At 43.9% G+C, this 12046-nt stretch overlaps 1 protein-coding gene across 13 annotated transcripts in view; it reads right to left on the bottom strand.

The window, feature by feature from the left end:
* Nucleotides 1–12046, bottom strand: part of CADM1 (cell adhesion molecule 1) — a 331439-nt gene that overhangs the window by 34813 nt on the left and 284580 nt on the right. For 7 of the 13 annotated variants that reach the window (XM_040483092.1, XM_040483090.1, XM_040483086.1 and 4 more), the window contains exons 6-8: nucleotides 9190–9289; nucleotides 5060–5232; nucleotides 352–432 (exon numbers count right to left, since the gene is read on the bottom strand). In XM_040483092.1, the coding sequence (XP_040339026.1) occupies nucleotides 352–432; nucleotides 5060–5232; nucleotides 9190–9289 (354 nt within the window). The remainder of the gene's footprint in view (nucleotides 1–351; nucleotides 433–5059; nucleotides 5233–9189; nucleotides 9290–12046) is intronic. The other 6 variants (XM_040483091.1, XM_040483095.1, XM_040483094.1 and 3 more) reach the window with 1 other exon arrangement.

Here is a 12046-nt window from a genome sequence, read left to right on the forward strand (position 1 = left end):
ATACTTACCATTTCATCAACCGTGGCTACGCCTAAGCTACCGGCATGTTCTCTAATAGCCAGGCTGCTATGTTCCCTAGCGTTTTGCTTTGACCGGGGATGCTGGAAAAGAGAATCCTCTTAGGCACGAGCTGCAAAATATCTCATCTACTGTTAAAGGCCTGGATGTTGAAGATTTTCTGAGGTCCTTAGGAGTCAACGTAAGAATAAAGTATCTAACGCCTCTGAAGTCCCCAAATAAAGGAACGGTTAAATTCCAAGGATTCAAAGGGAACTGTTAGCCTTCTTTGCATACATACCAGAAAGACAATATACATTCAGGACATTTTCAGTGGTAATGAAGGTACCGTACCTGTGATGATGGTAAGGATGGTGGTGGTGGTGGTGGTGGTGGTGGTGGTGGTGGTGGTGGGAGGGATAGTTGTGGGGGGATCTGGATAAAAAAAAAAAAGGAAAATCAAACCCACAGTGCTGAACACAACAATGATCAGTAATGACAAAACGAAGGCATGAGGACACGGAGATGTTTGTCTGATGACTTCCCCCTCTGCAGCCACAAGCCTCCCTTCCCCGCCTTCCCCCAAAGAGTTGTGTCCTGTGATCCTAACCCAAAACCTTAAATGGAAAAACTGAGACAAGAAGAAAAGAGATTTGCATTAATGAAGCGAACTAGGGATGAGGAGATGTGAAGGAGAGAAGGGAGGAGAAATCAAACCAGGACACCCCCACCCCAGTCTGATTTCAAAGGTGAGGTTAAGCCAGCCCCGCCCCCGAGAGGGTACAGCGACTGTCATTTCGTGTTATACTTTCGCAGATGGGAGAAAGGAGGAGGGGTGGTGCCGTTCTAAAGGGCTCCCGTCGGCCAAGGATGAGCGCGTTCCCGCTCCCCTGCTCTCCATGACGGCTAACTTCATTATTCCCCATCAATACATCCCAGCAGGAAGGAAAACTACTTCTACACACTTGTAATAAATACAAAGAAGACAGAATGTCACCGCTAAATATCAAGTTCCAGGCATGTGAGGTTTTACCGAGATTTTATTTTTTAAAAGTCAATAAATTTTACAACTTATAAATATTAATACGTTAGTTGCCTTTGCTCCCGTTGAAAGCCTGACCTAAAGCGGAAGGTGGCGATAAAACCAGAAGACCGTCTTCCATCTTGTAAACAAGGGAACGAGGTATAAACGAGGCTTGACCCTCAAAGCCAGGAATCCCACAGGGAATCCTCCGTCAGATGTTTGCTACACTGTATATTCTTGTATCAGCTCAAAAATTATTTGGGGGACAGGGGAAGGGCAAATATGAAAGAGAAAAAAGAAAATCCTAAGCACAAATGATCAAACTGAATGTGTTAAATTGTCAGCAAGACTTTGAACTAAGCAATCATTCTGCTATAATAGCGCATAAGACGATTTGAAGGCTTTTGATTTTAAATTTTATCTAAAGCACGTCAACTTTTTCTCCCTGACACATCTGGTGTCCTTTTATCTCCAAGTGAGCTCTCAGATTGTCTAATTAATACATCAAAACTTTAATTATATACTGCACCTTTATTGGCTTTGCTACAACTTCCTGAAAGTTTGTGAAAACACTATCTTGGTGCCTGGTTGTAAGGTCTGCTTAAAATGATTCCTACTACTGATCAATAATCTGGGGTTTTAATTTTCCTCGTCAACCTCTCTCACGCACACGCAACGTATGAATGTGTTAGGGAGGGCTCAGCAGCAAAGTGTTCTGTTCTATGGGAGACTTTGCTCATTGAAGGTGGGGACACGGGCAGTGTAAAAGCAGCCTCACCCACGAGTCCAAAAAGGAATTCATTAAAAAATAAATAATACCAAATCTCATCCTCCTCCAAGAAGCAGGCTGATGATTAAATTAGTGGTTTCAGACTACCCTTGTAGACAAACAGGCAGAATGTCGTCTTGCTCCTTGGACACTTTCTTATGGAGGCCCCAGGTAAGGAAGCATTCTGTGACCTAGCAGATCATTTGGACGCACCCACCCCTTGCTGTTGGCACTGGGACAGATACAGATGAGCGAGGTGCGCTGGCCCCAGAGCCGAGCTCTGAAGACATCCTGTGTCTTCTCCTACCCACCTCAACTGTACCCAGGGACGTGCCTGCTGCCCAGCATGGGGGCAGCTAATGTGCTTCTTCTGTTCTGGTTCAATTACAGTACTTATCACCTGAAAAGGAACATCTGTACCCGAGAGACTTCCCCTGATACACTCTAATGCTATTTCTGTACCTACCTTTCCAAGTATTGGCACAGAACGTGTGATATCCACAATGCAATCAAAGGGGACCCGGAGGCCCGGTTTTGAAATATGATTTTGAAAATACGATTACGAACGAGGGGTGGGCCAGACTAACAAGGGCAGAGACTTCAGAAAAAAGGTCACGGGTCCCTTTCATTTTGTGAAAATCACACACTTCCAATTATTTTCATCACTACTGGGGTAACTGTTGTCCTTCACATCTGGCTCAAGTGACCTGTTAACAGCGAGAACCTCATTGCTCAGATCGTTTCTAGCAATAAGAGCAACGAGAGGCCACTATTTAAGAAAATACCGAGTTGGAGCTAATGAGCTGTGTTTGACACATCGAGGCTAAAAGAACCAAACCAAATGGGACTCAGGCACTAACCAGCTAGATTCTCCAAGTGTAGAAGCTACTTCCAGAGAATTAAACATTTTAAAGGCACGTTAATGCTTAGTTCATAAGGTACTTTGAAAATTACCCTGGTAGTACGAGAAATCACCTTTGAAAAGAAGAGCTACTCGCAATCTTCCCAAATTGCTACAACATTTTATTAATAGACTAGCAACACCTCAGGTTGGTAGTCTAGCCCGCCATGCCGAGCAGTGCTACTAGCTTAGACTGAGGGACGCAGGTAGCATAACGTGCCGGGGAGGGGTGTGTGTGTGTGTGTGTGTGTGTGTGTGTGTGTGTGTGTGCTCACCTAAACAGGTAGGTCGCTATGTTTTCTGGCTTTCAGTAATGCACTCTAGCCCAGAGAGTAAATTCTCAAAAACAGTCTTATGTTGGAGGGGGGCATTCTACTGGGAAGCAGTGAGAATAAGAGGAACTACAAAGAAAGACACAAATGTCCCTGAAGACTTGGCAGTCGAAGTATCGTGGCTCTGAAACATAGTTAGCAACCCTGGGAACTTGGGCAGCTTATGTGATCTTTCTAAGCTTCATCTGCCATCTGTAAAATAGGATGAGGATCTTGTTACCTCCTGACGTTACTGTGGAGATTAGAGGTGGTCATGCACGTGAAACAGTGGGACAAAGTGGGTGCTCGACAAATGCCAGCCAGAAGCTGGTATCCAAAATTATTCAACTATATCTGCGGTCCATGAAATCCACAAAATGTTCCTTATCTTGAGATGTGGGAACAGCAGGTACATTAAATCAGAATTGCTTTTCCAAATAACTTAGACTTCTGAGTCCAGGAAGCAAACCATAGACCAGTGGGAAATTTGCCACTGGTTTTGCTCACTGTAAACCTGGGAGTGGCATCGGAGGGGACTTGCAGGAGGCTCAAACCCTCACGCAGAGAGAGCAGAAGGGGTGTGGAAGCAGAAGAGAGGGATATGCCTCCCACTCCCCTTTTGCATGAACAGACTCTGAACAGTCTGAGGACCAAGGTGGCTCCGTGGAACGTCAACTGAGAATAGGGCATGTGGCACCCCCTCGCACCTAAAGGAACAGCCATCCCCTCTCCTCGGCTCTCTTAACCCCTGGATTAAGGGGTTGGATGGCAGGACTGACGCCATTACACGTGCGGACCACAGACAACACGGGTATAGTGCCCAAAAGAAAAGAAATCTCAGAAGTCTACAAATAAGGTGAGTGGATGTGATCCTGTAATTCTGCATTATGTTGAAAGAGAAAAACAAACAAACAAACAAACAAAACCTGAAGTACAGGTTAAGGATTAAGTTGCCACATCCGTGTTGATGTGTTATAAAGCATGCTTCTATGCCTTCAAAAGGAGTGACTCCTACTTTCTTCGTAAGGAAGGTGGCCAGGTTCTAGGACATAAAGGTATAAATATCCTGTGGGTATAGTTGTGTGCGTATAGGTGTAGATTCCCATATACTTACACTTGGATTATCTACCGTGCTAACATGGAGAAGGAAACATACACACATATCCATAGATTTGTAAGATACTGAAAATTTCATGCCTATGGTCACTCATTCTGGGTCATGTCAGTTCATGACTAGGCTTCCTGGCATAAAACCAACCAAGAGACTTCAACTGGTCAGAAGAAACTCAATTTGCCATCTTAAGACTAGAGGAATGAAGTGCATTCCTCAACTAAGTTGAGAATATTCAACGTACACAAAATGGACAGTAAGCTATAAATGTGAAAAAGTTTAAAATGCCTGACACATAGATGTTCAATGAATATTTGCTGGGTTAGAGAACGTAATTCATGATAATATGCTTTAATAATCCTGTAAAAAGATATTCAGAAAACAGACAAATAAAAAAAAATGCATTCGTGTCTAAAGGAGTAGCTATTGGTGGTTTATGTAGCTACCAAGGACCTTATATATATATATTTTTTTTCCCAAGTATTTACTGGCTTGTGACATCTTCTGGAATGTAATAGCTTCATGCTGAAGACAGGATACTTGTGTTCATCAAAGCAGGAGAAAGCCTAGCTGAGGTTTCACAGGGAAATACCACTGGGAATAAACTTTCTGAGCTAAATAGCCATTAATTGGCAAGGCTGAATTTTGCAGTCATTATTTCTAACATCATCTCCATTGCTTGTGCCTGAGGACACAGCTTTCCTACTCAGCATGACCAGGGACTGTGATCTAGCAGGAAAGCCCCGCGATTAGAGGGAGAGAAGAAAGTCACTGCCCTCCCAGGTGGAGACACTGGGGTCCACCTCAGGCCAGGCTTCTTTAAGTTCTTGAAGAAAACACACTGGCTTTCGGTTTTCAACTTGACCAAAAGCTCTGAGAGTGATTTGCAAGCAGCGGCTACATGTGAATGAGTCTCGTAGAAGGAGTGTTTTATCTTTGCACGTACCGTAAACATACAGCATATAATCCGAGTGAGCTTTCCCCACTATGTTGGAAGCTTCACAGCGGTATGTACCATTATCTGTTTTGTTTAGGTTATTGATGAACAGGTTGGGCCCGGACAGGACGGCGTGTTGAGGCATTTCATCATCGACTCTAACCCAGGTCACCATCACAGGCCTGCAGAGGAGAGAGGAAGAAGACAGGTGGCTTTAACATCTCCCACCAAGATGTCTGCGTCGGCTTCTCACCCACACATTGAATGAGTCACATGCAGGGTGACACGATTAGAGAGGGCCCTGCTGGACATATTTTCAGTTCACAGAATTACAGCTGTGAAGTCCTCCCCCCCAACAAAATCTGTTTGGAATATACTTTTTGGTCAACATTATCAGGTGTTGAAAAAACCTTCAATAGGACCACAAGCTGGAGCCTCATTATTTCCGGTTCATCTTTAAAAATCAGCAAATAAACCAATGTGCCCTATTTTTATGTCCTGCTGTGTGGTTTCACACCAATTCAGACAGGACAGAGCTCACCCGTTGTTAATCATCTCATTAATTAGGGGGAAAAATCAAATTCTTGGCTAGTGATATAACTATTAATCTGACGGTTACTAAATACCAAGACCCTTTCTTAGAAGCCAGTTGTGATCTTTAAATGGATTTGGAAGCATAAGAGACTCTTAAAAACTGAGAACAAACTGAGGGTTGATGGGGGGTGGGAGGGAGGGGAGGGTGGGTGATGGGCATTGAGGAGGGCACCTTTTGGGACGAGCACTGGGTGTTGTACGGAAACCAATTTGACAATAAACTTCATATACTGAAAAAAATAAAAAAATTAAAAAAAATGGATTTGGAGTTTTGCAAAAATAAATGGATTTTTTTTTTTTTTTTTTTTTACATCTGAACACTGCTTTCTTTTGTCCTCTGCATTGGAAAAGCCACCTCTATTCATTCTAGAAGATGCAATCACTTCCTTTCTCCATTACCCTTGCTCATAACCTGCCTCCTTCAACCCAGTCCACCTTTTCTGTGTGTTCCTTGGCAAAATGCCTTGCTTTGCTGGCTCTCCAAGCCCCACACACTGTTACCCTCCCCCTCTGGGTGCACTGGCAGGCCCCGTGGCTCAAGGGTGAGGCTTCCGGGTCAGTCACTGAGGGGCACATCTCCACATGGGCTCCTTATGGCACTTTTTCAGAGGCATGTTGTACCATGTTTGGGGGGCATGGGTGGCTCAGTCGGTTAAGCATCCGACTCACGTCAGGTCATGATCTCATGGTTCATGAGTTCGAGCCCCTGCATTGGGCTCTGTGCTCTCAGTGTGTTGCCTGCTTTGGATCCTCTGTCTTTCTTTCTCTGCACCTTCCCCACACACTCTCTCTCTCAAAAAAATAAATAAACATTAAAAAATAAGTAAATAAAGTATCACATTTGTGTCCATCAGGGAAAAGCACATTTCACAAGATGCTCCAGAGCCAAAACTGCACATGCAGAGTATCTTTCAAACTCACTGACTCTAAAACTCCCATTCTTCAAGACAGCTCCCTCAACCTCCTGTGAAATTGGGACCACAGGGAGGACTGTGCCTGAAACTTTCATTTTGTTTTTCTTTAAATTAAAAAAATAATAATGTTTATTTTTGAGAGAGAGCGCGAGCAGGGGAGGGGCAGAGAAAGAGGGAGATACAGTATCAGAAGCAGGCTCCAGGCTCTGAGCTGTCAGCACAGAGCCTGACGCGGGGCTTGAACTCACAGACCGCGAGATCATGACCTCAGCCGAAGTCAGACGCTTAACCGACGAAGCCACCCAGGCGCCCCTGAAACTTTCATTTTAAAGGAAGGGCACTGGAGACACGAGAACAGAAGTACCTTCCTTTTGGTCCCTGCTGCTACCTCCACGAGCGGTGACATGACAAGACCCAAGCTTAATGATGAACCAACACTCAAGTTAGCCCTGTCAGGTAGCATTCCAATTTTCAAATGGGATGTGAAGTTACAATTTTTCTTTAATTACACATGGGCTTGTCATCACAGCCCAGTAAATTATTTAAAAATTAGCATTGCATATGTCCCCCCCCTTGCAGGCAATGGAAAATGGGTCTGCCCGGCCATCAGATCTAATGCCCTGCTGCTTGACAGCTGAAACAATCAGTGGGGGTAAGTGCTGAGAATATTCACAACATTTAATGGCAAGTTAAATTACCATTTTTATTGTATGCAATTTCTTGGGAAAATAAATAGGTAATATGCTGGAAGGGATAGCAGAGTAATGGGTGCTGGCTCATACGACCACACACTCATTCCGATTTGAGAAGAGGAACAGACAAACACCCTCTCTGGCATAAATGTCCTGAAGGAAACATGTAATTTACTGTCCCCATGGCACATTCAATTGAACGCAGTACCTTCTTCTGGGGGGAAAATACAGAAACAAAACATAGGCTAGCAAAGCCATCTCCGGTAAATGTGGTTAATGTGGCTGTATACAGTGGCAAGAGGCCTGTGAGAATTCTCTTTTTCTCCACCGGATTGTTTTGGAGGTAAGACAGGCCACGGACTAAGGCATAATCCAGTTTACAAAAAGAAAAATCTGAATCTTCTGCAGAGTTCAAAGGAGACGAAGACCACTCTGCCAAAGCTTAAAGTGTTTCAGAGCAAGTAACTTGGAAACAGCAGAGGAAAAGCGAAACAGAGGCAGGACCACCTCCTATTTCCTAAAGGTCATCTTTAAAACCCCGAAGGGGGGGCGCCTGGGTGGCGCAGTCGGTTAAGCGTCCGACTTCAGCCAGGTCACGATCTCGCGGTCCGTGAGTTCGAGCCCCGCGTCGGGCTCTGGGCTGATGGCTCAGAGCCTGGAGCCTGTTTCCGATTCTGTGTCTCCCTCTCTCTCTGCTCCTCCCCTGTTCATGCTCTCTCTCTGTCCCAAAAATAAATAAACGCTGAGAAAAAAAAAAAAAATTATAAAACCCCGAAGGGTTAGTGGAGACAGACGCAGATTCTGGTCCACAGAGAGGGAAGCACAAAACAGGGAGGGCTGAAGCGGGAAGAGGGCGGACAGCAGCCAGCATCCCCCTGGTTCCCCTGTTCTCTTGTCATGGATCACTCCTTAGCCATCACGGGGACAGTGCTTTCCAGAGATCCTGGGGGAAGCTTTGGTGAGACGCTCAGAGCATGAGGACTGCGATCTTGATGTTGGTTAGCAAAACTCTGAGGGGGAAAAGAATCCTAGCACAGGGACGGCAGAGGGAGCTCAAAACAGAGTTTACTGTTGGGGACCACTCAGAGTTTGAGGGCTCCTAATCCCAACATTGACTCGTTCCAGCTCATGATTCCATGGATTGTTTTTTTCCCCTAAGAAACAGCTCAAAACAATCTTCACTCTCCTGGAAAGATGAGAGTCTCTCCTCTCCCCGGATGAAACTGAACGAGGTCTAAAGTGGCCCCACTGCATGGCTGTGATGAGCTACTGTGGTCCCTCTCATTCACTTGCATGCAGTTGGCAGGGAAGCAACTTCCTTGTACATTTCAGTCAAATAAGAGGGTTAGTACATTCTTTCTTTTACGCAATGGTGTGTAATATGTTCCTGGAGAAAAGTTCTGGGACAATTCCTTACCAACAAAAATATTCCCATGAGTCACTTTTATTTGAGAGAAGGAGAAGCAAAATTAAAGGTAGGGCAAATTCATTTTCCAACGGCTGGCCCTAATCACAGTGGCTTAATTTAAGTCTGAAAACCGTCTTTCCAGCAGCTTAGACATTAACACAGAAGGTAACAGATATATCATTAGATTGTGGGCATACTAAAAATTTATTAGGATTATTTTCTTGTGAGAGAAGATAGTTCTGGCAATCGTGTTGATGATAATAAAATAGAATTAGCTGAGATTTCAATCTTAGCTGGCATTTCATTTTTCTCCCAATCCTGACCATTAAGAACCAACCACAGATATTTATTCCCCCTTTCACTGAATATTCCTTATTTCATAAAACAAAACAAAACAAAACAAAACAAAAAAACCTTCCATCCTTTACAGCAGGAGACAGGTGACAGGCTGGTGAGTTGCAAATGCACATCTCCGTGTTGTGACATTTACTGCTCATGACCCTCTTGCCAACCTTGGCCTTCAGAACTTACTGGGGCTTCCCGATGGCTTCACATGTTAACTCGAGCGCATCCCCTTCCCGGGTTAGGCCTTGTAGAGGATAAGTCATCTGAATATGCACTTGAGGCTTATCTGTGTGACAACAACACAAAGTATAATGTTTAGTAAATGGTATCAGGCAAAAAATCAGACTTGCAAGCCGCCACAAACCCCACACCACCAGCACTCGCTCTCTCCCCATCCTCATGCCTTCACGAACATCCTCCTAATTAGTTAGTAATCCTGGCATTTGCTCAAATTAAATTGACTAATAACTCTAAGGAGTGAACCGTGAGTAGATAAGAGATTCATAAGCCAACCGCGCCACATCAAACGTTTCCTGTGAAATACATTTTGTTACATTGAAGTTTATCTCCAAACTCACTCAAGCTAAAGGAAACTCATTTGCCTTCATGCTGAGGTGAAGCCACAGATATTTGTGGTGCTCAGAATTGATACATTTTATCATATATCACATATTACTATGTGACAATATGTTGTGACAATGCATATTAATAAGTTTGCCTCTTCTATGCTTTTGATTTCAAATGGGAAAGGCAAAACTTCTGAATTCCACTCCAATGCCCTTAAGAATGAAGAACTGGGAGGTTCTGGTGGTCCCAGTGAAACTCTTTGATGTCTCAATGTATACATGTGAGAAGGAAGGAAACTGACAGGTGCTGAGAGCCTACTATGGTGGGAACCATCATTGGTGGTGGAATAAGCCAGTTTTAGGGATGAGAACACTGGTACCCAGAGGATGCAGTAGCTAGACCAGGGTCCTAGGGATGACGTAACGAGAGACAGCCCTGCGAATGTTGGGATTGCTAGTTCAAAACTACATTTCCCAATGGCCATCCAAAATTAAAACCAAGTACAGCATCCTAAGGCAGTCAAGGACTCCAGTAAGTGACACAAGTATTCTTATATCGATTAGCTACTGAAAAACTGTGTTTGGACCTTGTAGGGGTATGGGTAGGAGCCATGAATGACAGGAGCTGTGGAGCACAGGGAGGGAACCAAAAGGGGTTGGGATTAGCTTAGATATATTACACAGATATATTTACCAACAAAACCTGAATGGAATCGGGAGGCTGTTTTTTTTTGTTTGTTTGTTTTTTTTTGTTTTTTTTCTGTGCTGAACTAACAAGCTATTAATCCCTAAATCAGTTTTCTCATTTAATTCTGTGGCTTTGTAAATGTATATTTTTGGAAATGTACCCAAGAGTAATAAATGTGAGAGGGCAAGACATCACTTGGCTGAAAGGTCAAAACAATTTCCATAACTTTACTTTCTCAGACAATCATACCACCTAAACAACAGCTCCTTGGCCTTTTACAAGCAGTGCTTAGCTCATTAACATTCATCCTATGGACTGAGAGAGAAATCAGAAATATGGCAGGGCTCAACTGATCTGGGCCCATGTGCAGCTAACAAAGCTGCACGAGGGAGTCCTCTCTGGGGTGGTTGCTTTCCAGACGCATTGGTACAGTCTCATTCCCATCACAGATCTTTCTCTTATGTCTCTGGAACCCATGTGGCATTGCAAACCTTTTAAGAGAGGCTTCTTGTATACCACTGCGCCCTGCACGCCGTGAACTGGTAATGCTCTCTGGGAAGCTAAGTCACCTGCCGGAGGATAGAAGTTAGCAGCCCCCAAAGCTCCAGCGGACCCTCGCAAGTAACACGGCTGTATCCTTGGACTTGTTGGCAAAGGCAATGTTTGGGAGCAAAATGGTGTGGAGGTTTCTGGGGTACTGGTAACTGGGTTGGGAAAGCAGTCACTCGAGAAAGGCAGAAATACTCAGGATAAACAGGATGACCTTGAATGGGGACTGGCTGCTGGGCAAAGGCAAAAGCTCCTGGGCACCGTTCTACAGACTACAGCTTACACTAAATACAACAATTGGGTGACATATGTGGGCCTATTGTTTTTGGTGGCATACCACATAAACACAGAGCTGGCTGGTGAAGTTTATTAAAAACACAAAATACATAAATAAATAAATAAATAAACAAACAAATAAACAAAGGGGAAGCACAGACAGCTGAAGACCTGCTTCCTTATATTTCACATTCAGAAACAGCACCACTTAATGGGGTTCCTGGTTAGGAAACCTCTTGTCATTCTTCCCCAAGAAATATTCTGGGCAAGACTAAATTTAAAGCCCCAAATCTGGGGGCGCCTGGGTGGCTCAGTTGGTTAAGCATCCGACTTCGGCTCAGGTCATGATCTCGTGGTCGGTGACTTTGAGCCCGCGTTGGGCTCTGGGCTGACAGCTCAGGGCCTGGAGCCTGTTTCAGATTGTGTGTCTTCCTCTCTCTCTGACCCTCCCCCGTTCATGCTCTGTGTCTCTCTGTCTCAAAAATAAATAAACATTAAAAAAAAAATTTTAAAGCCCCAAATCTGGGCTGACATGTAGCATTTGCTTATAGGTTAATCTCTGATCTATGGAAGGACTACATTTTCCATGTGCTGCTGACTCCCGCCCATTAATTAAGAAGCAGGATGCCTACTGGCCTATGTGGAAGGTTTTTTAGTTTTTTGTTTTTTGTGTTTTTTCCCCTTGTGTAATTTACAAGCAAACAGAGAGGGTATGTTTTTCCGCACAGTGCGCCAAGGGTCTTATGTGCTCAACTTCCATTAATAATAAAGGGAGTGTTGAAAATCTAATGCAGTTTTGCCTCTTTTCAGTACCACTGACTTTTAGTTAAATGCTTTTTTATGTTATTATGGCTGTTTCCCAGTTGCCTACTACTCACAGAAATTAGGAAGAACAAGCTAAGGATTTATGATACCTGGAACTCATATATATATATATATATATATATATATATATATATATATA

Source organism: Herpailurus yagouaroundi, unplaced genomic scaffold (assembly GCF_014898765.1).
Source record: "Herpailurus yagouaroundi ecotype Mexico unplaced genomic scaffold, PumYag 161, whole genome shotgun sequence".
Taxonomy (NCBI): domain Eukaryota; kingdom Metazoa; phylum Chordata; class Mammalia; order Carnivora; family Felidae; genus Herpailurus; species Herpailurus yagouaroundi.